This window comes from Neoarius graeffei, chromosome 8 (genome assembly GCF_027579695.1).
Source record: "Neoarius graeffei isolate fNeoGra1 chromosome 8, fNeoGra1.pri, whole genome shotgun sequence".
Classification (NCBI taxonomy): Eukaryota; Metazoa; Chordata; class Actinopteri; order Siluriformes; family Ariidae; genus Neoarius; species Neoarius graeffei.
In genome coordinates this window covers 10,025,318-10,038,708 of record NC_083576.1, presented here as the reverse complement: position 1 = coordinate 10,038,708, position 13,391 = coordinate 10,025,318, and the positions used below count along the sequence as shown (strand labels likewise).

Below are 13,391 nucleotides of genomic sequence, written 5' to 3'. Positions count from 1 at the left end.
TCGTCTTTTCTCTTTTTCTGTTTTCTCTTCCCTTTTTTCTCGCTTCATTTTTCTCTTCGGCATGTTCACTCAGGGCAGCTCATTATTGTGCCCTTTCCGTGCTTAGAGAGGTGAGTGTGTGTGTGTGTGTGTGTGTGTGTGTGTGTGTGTGTGTGTGTGTGTGTGTGTGTGTGTGTGTGTGTGTGGTCTTTGCTACTGGAGAACATTGTGGCATTGTGGTAAAAGTTTAAATATTTTGCATGTCATATTGTTCAGACGTAATTTGCACACATTCTGCTGATATTTGTCGGTAAAGGTGTGTGTGTGTGTGTGTGTGTGTGTGTGTGTGTGTGTGTGTGTGTGTGTGTGTTATTGCAGTTGGAGGATGACATTGTGGCCAAGTCAGGATACAGCGAGTCTATAATGGACTACATCAATAATGTAAACAGTGAACAATGGCTTTTCATGGAGTTCTCACAACTGGGCTTCATAGGTACGTCTCTCCTCTTCTCTGCTCTCTTTTCCTCTTCTCTCCTCTCTTCTTTTCTCCTCTCCTCTTTTCTCCTCTTCTCTCCTCTCGTCTCCTATCTCTGCTCTCCTTTCCTCTCCTCTCCTCTTTTCTCCTCTTCTCTCCTCTTTTCTTTTCTCTTCTATTCTCCTTTTCTCTCCTTTCCTCTTCGCTCCTCTCCTCTCTCCTCTTCTTTTCTCTCCTTTCCTCTTCTCTTTTCCTCTCCTTTCTCTCCTATCTTTAATCCTCTCCTCTTCTCTCCTGTCCTCTTTTCTCCTCTCCTCTTTTCTTTTCTCTTCTTTTCTCTCCTTTCCTCTTCTCTCCTCTCTCCTCTTCTCTCCTCTTTTCTTTTCTCTTCTCTTCTCCTTTTCTCTCCTCTCTCCTCCTCTCTCCTCTTTTCTTTTCTCTTCTCCTTTTCTCTCCTTTCCTCTTCTCTTTTCTCCTCTCCTCTTCTCTTTTCTCCTCTCCTTTCCCTCCTATCTTTAATCCTCTCCTCTTCTCTTTTCTCCTCTCCTATTCTCTCCTCTCTTCTCCTCTCCTCTTTTCTTTTCTCTTCTCTCCTCTCTCCTCTTCTCTCCTCTTTTCTTTTCTCTTCTCCTTTTCTCTCCTCTCTTCTCTTCTCTCCTCTTTTCTTTTCTCTTCTCCTTTTCTCTCCTTTCCTCTTCTCTTTTCTCCTCTCCTCTTCTCTTTTCTCCTCTCCTTTCTCTCCTATCTTTAATCCTCTCCTCTTCTCTTTTCTCCTCTCCTATTCTCTCCTCTCTTCTCCTCTCCTCTTTTCTTTTCTCTTCTCTCCTCTCTCCTCTTCTCTCCTCTTTTCTTTTCTCTTCTCCTTTTCTCTCCTCTCTTCTCTTCTCTCCTCTTTTCTTTTCTCTTCTCCTTTTCTCTCCTTTCCTCTTCTCTTCTCTTCTCTTCTCTTCTCTCCTCTTCTCTTCTCACATTCTCTCCTGTTGTGTCTGTTGTTTTCTGGTTTATATTACAGGCAAAATGTCATACAGTAGTTACAACATCAGCCTGGTAGATTCCAACCTACTTTTAACAAAGCAGAAAATGTATCTGATACTATGGCAGAAACATATTTTTCTTTTACCCACAGAACCTGAGAACATGAACACACACACACACACACACACACACACACACACACACACACACACACACACACACACACACACACACAGAGTGAGCGAGACAGAAGCATGGTGTCAGTGTTTCACAGATCTTCACAAATCGATGCTCAGTTGCACTTTGTTTATCACCATTTTGAAATGAATCTGTCTGATATGAATTGAATAGACGCCCTGACACACAATACACTTTCCTTCCTTTACAGGGAAGCTTTTCCGGGCTTCAGACTTGCCCACTATTGTGGATTTTTTTTTGATGTTTCACAAAGATAAACCCATCGACTGGCTGCTGGATCACATCCTCTGGGTCAAAGTGTGTAACCCAGAGAAGGACAGTGTAAGACATTTTGATATTTGCTTGTATCCACATGAGGCAGAATGCAATTCAAGCACTAGAGGTTAAAGGAGATGACAATTTCCACATATCATGAAACAGCTGCAGGGTATTTTTTAACTCAAAAGTCCTCATCCTAAAATCCTCATGAGATGACTTCCCCAGAACTCTGTACAAATCTGATGGAGTTGTTGGACTAATCTTGGGTATAAGTGACCATCAGGTACAGCATTGCTGAGATTTCAAGTCCCTTTAAGTCCCGATAGCGAAGTCTGTACACTCGGCGGACATTTTGGAGATGCTGCCAGGCAGACGTAAGACCAGGCTCCAGAACAGGAAGAGCCCCGTGTAGCAGAAATGTCTTTATCAACAAGGGGAATGATGCGTAACACAGTGCCATGATCCGTATCTGTACTTGGATTTTTAAGTGGGTGTGGCCTTTAGTTGAAAAAAAATTAAGTGAAGGAGGTGTGGCCTTTGTCTATGTCAGTACAGTGAAGGAGGTGTGGCCTTTGTCTGTCAATGCAGTGAAGGAGGTGTGGCCTTTGTGCTGGTCAGGACAGTGAAGGAGGTGTGGCCTTTGTGCTGGTCAGGACAGTGAAGGAGGTGTGGCCTTTGTGCTGGTCAGGACAGTGAAGGAGGTGTGGCCTTTGTCTAGTGCAGTGAAGGAGGTGTGGCCTTTGTACTGGTCAGGACAGTGAAGGAGGTGTGGGCTTTGTACTGGTCAGGATAGTGAAGGAGGTGTGGCCTTTGTACTGGTCAGGACAGTGAAAGAGGTGTGGCCTTTGTACTGGTCAGGACAGTGAAGGAGGTGTGGCCTTTGTGCTGGTCAGGATAGTGAAGGAGGTGTGGGTTTTGTCTAGTGCAGTGAAGGAGGTGTGGCCTTTGTGCTGGTCAGGATAGTGAAGGAGGTGTGGCCTTTGTACTGGTCAGGACAGTGAAGGAGGTGTGGCCTTTGTACTGGTCAGGACAGTGAAGGAGGTGTGGCCTTTGTGCTGGTCAGGACAGTGAAGGAGGTGTGGCCTTTGTCTAGTGCAGTGAAGGAGGTGTGGCCTTTGTACTGGTCAGAACAGTGAAGGAGGTGTGGGCTTTGTACTGGTCAGGATAGTGAAGGAGGTGTGGCCTTTGTACTGGTCAGGACAGTGAAAGAGGTGTGGCCTTTGTACTGGTCAGGACAGTGAAGGAGGTGTGGCCTTTGTGCTGGTCAGGATAGTGAAGGAGGTGTGGGTTTTGTCTAGTGCAGTGAAGGAGGTGTGGCCTTTGTGCTGGTCAGGATAGTGAAGGAGGTGTGGCCTTTGTACTGGTCAGGACAGTGAAGGAGGTGTGGCCTTTGTACTGGTCAGGACAGTGAAGGAGGTGTGGCCTTTGTGCTGGTCAGGATAGTGAAGGAGGTGTGGTTTTTGTCTAGTGCAGTGAAGGAGGTGTGGCCTTTGTACTGGTCAGGACAGTGAAGGAGGTGTGGCCTTTGTACTGGTCAGGATAGTGAAGGAGGTGTGGCCTTTGTACTGGTCAGGACAGTGAAAGAGGTGTGGCCTTTGTACTGGTCAGGACAGTGAAGGAGGTGTGGCCTTTGTGCTGGTCAGGATAGTGAAGGAGGTGTGGGTTTTGTCTAGTGCAGTGAAGGAGGTGTGGCCTTTGTGCTGGTCAGGATAGTGAAGGAGGTGTGGCCTTTGTACTGGTCAGGACAGTGAAGGAGGTGTGGCCTTTGTGCTGGTCAGGATAGTGAAGGAGGTGTGGTTTTTGTCTAGTGCAGTGAAGGAGGTGTGGCCTTTGTGCTGGTCAGGACAGTGAAGGAGGTGTGGCCTTTGTGCTGGTCAGGATAGTGAAGGAGGTGTGTTTTTTGTCTAGTGCAGTGAAGGAGGTGTGGCCTTTGTGCTGGTCAGGACAGTGAAGGAGGTGTGGCCTTTGTGCTGGTCAGGATAGTGAAGGAGGTGTGGGTTTTGTCTAGTGCAGTGAAGGAGGTGTGGCCTTTGTGCTGGTCAGGACAGTGAAGGAGGTGTGGCCTTTGTGCTGGTTAGGACAGTGAAGGAGGTGTGGCCTTTGTGCTGGTCAGGACAATGAAGGAGGTGTGGCCTTTGTGCTGGTCAGGACAGTGAAGGAGGTGTGGCCTTTGTGCTGGTCAGGACAGTGAAGGAGGTGTGGCCTTTGTGCTGGTCAGGATAGTGAAGGAGGTGTGGGTTTTGTCTAGTGCAGTGAAGGAGGTGTGGCCTTTGTGCTGGTCAGGACAGTGAAGGAGGTGTGGCCTTTGTGCTGGTTAGGACAGTGAAGGAGGTGTGGCCTTTGTGCTGGTCAGGACAATGAAGGAGGTGTGGCCTTTGTGCTGGTCAGGACAGTGAAGGAGGTGTGGCCTTTGTGCTGGTCAGGACAGTGAAGGAGGTGTGGCCTTTGTGCTGGTCAGGACAGTGAAGGAGGTGTGGCCTTTGTGCTGGTCAGGACAGTGAAGGAGGTGTGGCCTTTGTGCTGGTCAGGACAGTGAAGGAGGTGTGGCCTTTGTGCTGGTCAGGACAGTGAAGGAGGTGTGGCCTTTGTGCTGGTCAGGACAGTGAAGGAGGTGTGGCCTTTGTGCTGGTCAGGACAGTGAAGGAGGTGTGGCCTTTGTCTATGTCAGTGCAGTGACACACTGTCCTGTTCATATTATTGTTGACGGTCCCTTCTAAACTCATCCTGTCTCTGACTTTTTTCACCTACTGGCCAGTTTATGAGACTCACTTTCTGTGTTTATCACCATGTACGTAGGTAAACACTTACCAACTAAAGGTTATTTTTCTCCACTTACTGAGTGGGTTACTCATTTTTATGAAGGGTGCCAATAAACGTGGAGTTGATTATATTTCTAAATTACACACCGATTTTGCAGTTTATTACAAGTATGTAACTTATAAACATTCAAATATTAAACTAGTGTTATCAAACTGCTGCTAAAACAATAGTGCAGAATTTAAGAAATATATTAAGAGCTTTTTTCTTTTTTTAGCCGAGGAAAGACGTAAAGAGGCACGTCACTGCTGTGAAAATGACAAGTGTGTGAATCTGAGGTGTAAGAAATGACATTTGTCTGTTTTTTTCCTGTTTAACAGAAACACTGCAACAATGAGAAAGCAAAGCTGAAGCGCACTTTCAAGCCGTCGCTGTTTCAGCATGTGGGTGTGCACTCCTCCCTGCCTGGCAAAATACAGAATCTGAAGGTAAGTCTTCTTCCTTCTCCTCGTTTCCCGTCTCTCTGTGGCTCAGCCATGACTGAAAGAGTAACTGTCACATCTTCATTTGGAAATAGCATTTCGTAATTATGAACCAGTAAGGCAGATTCTGTCTGATAGTCCGTGTGTGTGTGTGTGTGTGGTATTTTACAGGATAAAGATTTTGGGAAGCAGGTCCTGTATAAAGCCCACCATAACCCCCCTGCCATGCTGAGCAGCAGTTTGATGTTCTATCAGGGCCATTCTCTGGACAGGGCTTATCAAGGTGAAGACTTCCTCTGGGCTTTAACACCCAGCAAAGGAGATTACATCCTGATCAGGTTCAACACACCTCAAAACGTTAAAAGGTGAGAGCGGCATACAAGCACATTAAAGTTTTATCAGTTTAGACCCGTGGTTTCTTGTTAGTCCCAGTAAAGGAGGTGTGGCCTTTGTGCTAATCAGTGCGGTGAAGGAGGTGTGGCCTTTGTGCTTATCAATACAGTGTAGGAGGTGTGGCCTTTGTGCTTATCAGGGGTGGGTTTCCCAAAAACCTCTTAATCCTAAGAGCATCTTAACTAGGAGAGAGAGTTTTCATTGTGCTGATCGCTCTACCGTTTAACCATGATCTTTGTGCCACGATGCTTTTGGGAAACTCAGGCCTGTAAAGTGAAGGAGGTGTGGCCTTTGTGCAATTCAGTATGGTCTTTGTCTATGTCAGTACAATGAAGGAGGTGTGGCCTTTCAGTACAGCAAGGAAGGTGTGACCTTTGTCCAGGTCATTACAGTAAAATGAGGCGTGGCCTTTGTGCTAATCAGCACAGTGAAGGAGGTGTGGCCTTTGTGCTATTCAGTATGGTCTTTGTCCATGTCAGTACAATGAAGGAGGTGTGGCCTTTGTCCAGGTCATTACAGTAAAATGAGGCGTATCCTTTGTGTTGTTCAAAACACTAAAAAAGGTGTGGTCTTTGTCTATGACAAGAGAGGTGTGGCTTTTGTGCTAATCAGTCCAATGGAGGAGGTGTGGCCTTTGTGCTTATCAATACAGTGTAGGAGGTGTGGCCTTTGTGCTTATCAGGGGTGGGTTTCCCAAAAACCTCTTAATCCTAAGAGCATCTTAACTAGGAGAGAGAGTTTTCATTGTGCTGATCGCTCTACCGTTTAACCATGATCTTTGTGCCACGATGCTTTTGGGAAACTCAGGCCTGTAAAGTGAAGGAGGTGTGGCCTTTGTGCAATTCAGTATGGTCTTTGTCTATGTCAGTACAATGAAGGAGGTGTGGCCTTTCAGTACAGCAAGGAAGGTGTGACCTTTGTCCAGGTCATTACAGTAAAATGAGGCGTGGCCTTTGTGCTAATCAGCACAGTGAAGGAGGTGTGGCCTTTGTGCTATTCAGTATGGTCTTTGTCCATGTCAGTACAATGAAGGAGGTGTGGCCTTTGTCCAGGTCATTACAGTAAAATGAGGCGTATCCTTTGTGTTGTTCAAAACACTAAAAAAGGTGTGGTTTTTGTCTATGACAAGAGAGGTGTGGCTTTTGTGCTAATCAGTCCAATGGAGGAGGTGTGGCCTTTGTGCTAATCAGTACACTGAAGGAGGTGTAGCCATTGTGCTAACCAGTATGGTCTTTGGCCATATCAGTACAATGACGGAGGTGTGACCTTTGTCCAGGTCAGAATGAGGCGTGGCCTTTGTGCTAATCAGCACAGAGAAGGAGGTGTGGCCTTTGTGCTATTCAGTATGGTCTTTGTCCATGAAGGAGGTGTGGCGTTTTAGTACACTAAGGGAGGCGTGACCTTTGTCCAGGTCAGTACAGTGGAATGAGGCGTGGCATTTGTGCTGTTCAGTACAGTGAAAGAGGTGTGGCCTTTGTGCTGTTTAGTAGCGTGAAGGAGGTGTGGCCTTTGTCTATGTCTGTATCATACTGATTCTATGGCTCCTTTCATCTAGAGATTATAGTTATCTGTATAAGTAATGGAAATAGACTCTGCAGTTGTAGTTACTTATAAAGTTGTAGTTAGGCAGAACATTTTCAAACACACTGTATCACTTTATTTGAATGTTATAAGTTTTTTTTTTTTCTTACTGCAAACACTGATAAAATCTAGCCTGAGTTGCATTTTATCAGGTAACTGAGCTGAGTGTGGAATTGCTACACGGTCTATTTACAGGAATTCTTGCGTCTTTCCAAAAATAACAGCAATAAAATTCTTCAGTTGATCCCATGTAAGTGTAATAACTCTTGCAGTATAATGCAGAATAGTAAGACGTACTTAATATTCTTAAATAGACTGAAAAAAAAACCTCTCTGGAAAGAGTATGAGGTTCTTATGTGATTCTCCCAATGAGGAATAAAAACACTGCTTTCTCAAAGTCACTGATAAACTGATTTTTCTTTTTTTTTCATTTTTAACATGATCCTGTCGGACAGTGATCATAATTTTACACTCATCTGCATTTTTGCACGGCATAAATGTCTTCCAACATCTAAAATCAGCTTAAAACACATCATCTCTTAGGTAGACTGGTACCAAAATCCAGAATTGTGACACCCAAAGGCATTTTTGAGACAAAGTCGGCAAACAGTCTTATTTTGTCAATTTGGGTGTGCCGAATTCAAATCTGCAATATGCCGAGCTCTATCTGACCTCTGTTGACCTCTAGAGGTCATTGAACTTTGGGCCTGTAAACGTCTCAGCTGAACCCAGTTTCTCAGCTTTCTAAGGAATGAAATGTACTAAAATGATTAATGAAGTTAGCAAACGGCCTTGTTTGTTCAATGTTTGGGTGCTGAATTCATTTTTCATTTGTAAAACGACAGATGACCTCTGATAACCTCAAGGTCATTAAACTTGGCCTATAGGCCTATGCATTTAACGGCATTTTTAAACTGACTTTACTCCCCCAAAAAGAATAAGAACAGACAAAAAACAAATAGAAAGGAACAAATACAACATTAAATGCCAGTCCATGTACATGTGACTTACTTTTCACAATGAGAATGCCTAGGCGATCACCTTACATAACATTGCATTACATTTAGCGGTTATTGTTTATACAAAGCTACTGAAAAAAGGACAGGTTCAGCAGCATACAAAATGTGGGGGCATACAGGGTATACAGGTTAATCAGGGTTAGTATGAGTTTTTTTTCTTTGTTGTTTGTTTTTTTTGTTTTAACCCTTTGGTGACTGACCCCTTGAAAATGGTTCCTCCAGGAACGATGACGTTTCAGTTGTCAAGACAACGGAAAAACTAAAATACAAAAACAGAAAGATACGTCACAATGCTCTTGTGCACAAAACAAAATGCTCTTGTATTTGTATTTGTATTTTAGTTTTTCCGTTGTCTTGACGACTGAAACGTCATCGTTTCTGGAGGAACCATTTTCAAGGGGTCAGTCACCAAAGGGTTTAAACGGGGTAAAGCCTTTACAAAAAACAAACAACAAAGAAAAAAACTCTCATATATACTAACCCTGATTAACCTGTATACCCTGTATGCCCCCACATTTTGTATGCTGCTGAATCTGTCCTTTTTTCAGTAGCTTTGTATAAACAATAACCGCTAAATGTAATGCAATGTTATGTAAGGTGATCGCCTAGGCATTCTCATTGTGAAAAGTAAGTCACATGTACATGGACTTGCATTTAATGTTGTATTTGTTCCTTTCTATTTGTTTTTTGTCTGTTCATATTCTTTTTGGGGGAGTAAAGTCAGTTTAAAAATGCCGTTAAATGCATAGGCCTACAGGCCAAGTTTAATGACCTTGAGGTTATCAGAGGTCATATGTCGTTTTACAAATGAAAAATGAATTCAGCACCCAAACATTTAACAAACAAGGCCATTTGCTAACTTCATTAATCATTTTAGTACATTTCATTCCTTAGAAAGCTGAGAAACTGGGTTCAGCTGAGACGTTTACAGGCCCAAAGTTCAATGACCTCTAGAGGTCAACAGAGGTCAGATAGAGCTCGGCATATTGCAGATTTGAATTCGGCACACCCAAATTGACAAAATAAGACTGTTTGCCGACTTTGTCTCAAAAATGCCTTTAACTCCTTAAATAAGCACTTTTTTGAATTTTGGTACCAGTCTAAGGCACTTTATGGATTATTTAAAAAATAAATAAATAAATAAATTCATATTTCATGTGCACATATTTTGTGTAGAGTCCAGAGTCTTTGAAAGCATTGTCTAGGCAAAACGTGTTCCTTTACAGATTGCACATTAAGCACATTTGAGTTCGCCGCAGTGACCCATGTTTGAGAAATCACATTAAAACCTGAGGGGAAACAATGAGACAATTATAGAGGAAATGCTTCAGCGTTTAAGTCAGCTGTTTCAGAGGCAGATTTTTTTTTTCAACTTTATTCACACACAATTTGAGAAAGAATATTTACTAAAAAGCTTAATACGATTATATAGAATAGAAAAATAATTTGTAAACAATAGTTACTGGGGTAAGGTGTGTGTGTGTAGCTGGTGAATTAGTATAAACTTTCGTGTAACATAATCCAAATATGCATTACAGCTGAATACACTAGACTTACACTGCCGTTCAAAAGTTTGGGGTCACCCAGACAATTTTGTGTTTTCCATGAAAAGTCACACTTTTATTTACCACCATAAGTTGTAAAATGAATAGAAAATATAGTCAAGACATTTTTCTGGCCATTTTGAGCATTTAATCGACCCCACAAATGTGATGCTCCAGAAACTCAGGCCCTGTCCACCTGGCAACGGATTCAGGTGAATCTAATAAAATTGTTTATCGTTTCGGCCTGGCGTCCACACGGCACCGGCGTTTTGGGTGCCCCAAAACAAAATCTTTTGAGAACGGGTTCCAGAGTGAAAAAATCTGGCAACAGCGCCGTTGCGAAGTCGTCTGGATGAGTAGAACGGATTTGTTTACGATGACGTCACAACCACATGACTGTCAGTGCTTCACGCCGGGTAGAAGTGTAACGAACTCGATGCGAGTTGTCAACAAATCCTATAACTTGGTTCATGAAACGCACTTACAAAATATTTTCACTGTGAATATTTATTGTGTAATGGTGCAAAGTGAGAGACAGAGAAAGAGAGAGAGAGTGAGAGAATAGCCCTTAGGGCAGAGTGTTTAGTCCAAACACTGCGGAAGCAGTACCAAACCGCGCACCGCCCGTGCGCTTTCCAAAAACAAAAACAATCCCGCCAGCAAAAATAGGAAAAAAAAAGGAGTGATCTCACCTCTTCAGATGTTGGTTTAAGTCCGACAATACATTCCTCAAAAAGGGCGTAGAAGAACAAAGTAATCCATCAACGTGTAGCATTCAATTTATTCCGGACATTAAAGAATTCTGGAGGATATCAGAATGTTGGCGTACCGGCTTCCATCTACCCCCGTTTATTCCTCTTTCCGCGTCTTTCGTTTTACGCTACTGATTAATAATCAAAACTTTATGTGGTTAATGCTACAGAAGAAGGGGTTTATGCGCATGCGTCTACTTCTTCTATTGTTCTGGTGTCTCCGATGGGACCATCTTACAGCGCACGTAGAGGTGTGGCATGTGTATTGCATCGTTTTCAGCAAGCGTTGCGTTGCCATATGTGCCTGATATTTTACTGATCCGTTGCCCATGTGGATGCGATATTTTTTTTTAAAAATCTCGTTGCCGTTGTCGTGTGGATGTAGCCTCAATCTGCTCAAAGGAAGGTCAGTTTTATAGCTTCTCTAAAGAGCTAAACTGTTTTCAGCTGTGCTAACATGATTGTACAAGGGTTTTCTAATCATCCATTAGCCTTCTGAGGCAATGAGCAAACACACTGTACCATTAGAACACTGGAGTGATAGTTGCTGGAAATGGGCCTCTATACACCTATGGAGATATTGCACCAAAAACCAGACATTTGCAGCTAGAATAGTCATTTACCACATTAGCAATGTATAGAGTGGATTTCTGATTAGTTTAAAGTGATCTTCATTGAAAAGAACAGTGCTTTTCTTTCAGAAATAAGGACATTTCAAAGTGACCCCAAACTTTTGAACGGTAGCGTATTTACACACGACTTCCACTAACACGTAAAGACTGAGCCGATAACTCATCATAATAGAATTTTTAGTGTATAAAAAAAGAAATGCTTATTGTTGATATAAAATATATGATTTCGAGGCTGATTTAAATAATGGAAGTGATCCAAAGTTTTTGATTCTTGCGGGAATTCCTTCCTTCTCAGAGTTTGGAGACGGAAAATTTACCAGAATTTGTCTTGGCAGGTTTACAAACAGTATTCTCCTTCGCTGAAAATCTGCTGTTGTAAGAATGTTAGCCATCCTGAGCAGATTTGTAAATGTTTTAGGAATGCATGACTTATTATTTACAATTTTATACGCTAGTACAGACGCACTCGATTTGAAAATATTCTCAAAAGTTACGATTCCAAGGATATTATACAGTATAAATGAGCTGCATCCAATGTTCCCTTGGACTGATTTCATTCTTGATTCCAAACTCTAAAACAGTTGCTCCTGTTGATAGGTGCGCCTCCATGGCCTGGGTTTGTGTCCCATAGAGTGACAGAAGTGCATTATCATAAAGCCTAGCAGCTGTGTAAATTTACTTAGCAGTCGCCTCAGAGTCGTTGACTGAAGCAAGTGTGTGTACGCTTACAGTAAACCAAAGATTAGAGCTTTGGTATTAGATTTCAGCTGAAAGCAAGAGGAAACACAAAAGGGGCGTCCCATGGGTAGTGTTTCTCTTAGCAGCTTGCAGTCACAGAGTAGTGAAAGTGTAAGACAGTGACATCCGTGAGTACAGGATGTGTGCTGCTAGCAACAGCACAAAGCAGCATGGGTTTCTCAGAAACACGAAGAGCCAGTCTCTATTCTCTGTAGAAACATTATACATGCAACCACTTACATGTGTCTGTATTCATTTAAACCCCAATACAAGATACTAGTGTAACTCCGCTATACACAGAGGCCCTGGTTTAAAGGTTTTAGTACGAACTTTAAAAATATAATCGATTTTTCTAACTTTATGACAGGCTTTTATAATATTTTGCATGTTAACGAACATACATTTTTGGTCTGTTTAATTAAAAATGCAAAATACAAGGTGGCCTCGCGAATGTAAATAGATTCATTTCATTTCAACCTGCTATGTGATTTACAGCCGAAAAGTCACTCTGGATTATAATAATATGACCGAATGGCCGGTATTAAACCAGAACGTCAAGGACGTAGGAGCTCATCTGGCCTGTCATCAAAACAACAGAACTGAAATGTGACGATGTGAGAGAGGACCAAGCTCCACGACAAACTGTTTCCAACAGGAAAAATCAAAGGACTAAATTTTGTTCCTCAAGAGAGGATCGACCCAAAACATCGCTCAGAACTGAATTTGCATTATAAATGAGAGAGGAGATACAATTCTAGTGAGAAGAAAATGTATTAGTTGACCTAATTACAAAATTTTTTTCGCAAAAATTTGACAAAACAACGACCAAGTTTTGTGCAGAAGGTCGAGTTCTTTCAAATAAAACAATCGGAGCTGAAATCCATCGAGAACCAAAGGAGGGAGGAGATATGATTTCGCTGAAGACAAACAAAGTCGTAAACAAATTGTTTACAACAGGAAAATCAACGAACAAATGACCGAGTTTTGTTCCGCGAAGGAAGATCGACCCAAAACATCGATCGGAGCTGAAATTGGATGAGAAATGAATAAGAGAGGAGATAAAACTCTAATGAGAAATCCCAAAACTCGTTAAGGTGACCTAATTAGCAGTTTGTTAGAAAAATTTGACAATACAACGACCAAGTGTTGTACAGAAGGTCGAGTTCTTTCAAATCAAACAATCAGAACTGAAATCCATTGAGAACTGAAGGAGGGAGGAGATCCAATTTAACTGAAAATAAACAAAGTCATAAGAAAACCGTTTACAACAGGAAAATCAACAAACAAATGACCGAGTTTTGTTCGGCGAAGGAAGATCGACCCAAAACATCGATCAGAACTGGAATTGGATGAGAAATGAATAAGAGAGGAGATAAAACTCTAATGAGAAATCCCAAAACTCGTTAAGGTGACCTAATTAGCAGTTTGTTAGAAAAATTTGACAATACAACGACCAAGTGTTGTACAGAAGGTCGAGTTCTTTCAAATCAAACAATCAGAACTGAAATCCATTGAGAACTGAAGGAGGGAGGAGATCCAATTTAACTGAAAATAAACAAAGTCATAAACAAACCGTTTACAACAGGAAAATCAACAAACAAATGACCA

General features: G+C 42.3%; 1 protein-coding gene across 1 annotated transcript in view; it reads left to right on the top strand.

The window, feature by feature from the left end:
- Positions 1-13,391, top strand: part of zgc:154054 (Alpha-1,3-mannosyl-glycoprotein 4-beta-N-acetylglucosaminyltransferase B-like) — a 64,482-nt gene that overhangs the window by 31,888 nt on the left and 19,203 nt on the right. Inside the window, exons 8-11 of the mRNA XM_060927277.1 lie at positions 358-472; positions 1,818-1,948; positions 5,023-5,130; positions 5,296-5,489. Of these exons, the coding sequence (XP_060783260.1) occupies positions 358-472; positions 1,818-1,948; positions 5,023-5,130; positions 5,296-5,489 (548 nt within the window). The remainder of the gene's footprint in view (positions 1-357; positions 473-1,817; positions 1,949-5,022; positions 5,131-5,295; positions 5,490-13,391) is intronic.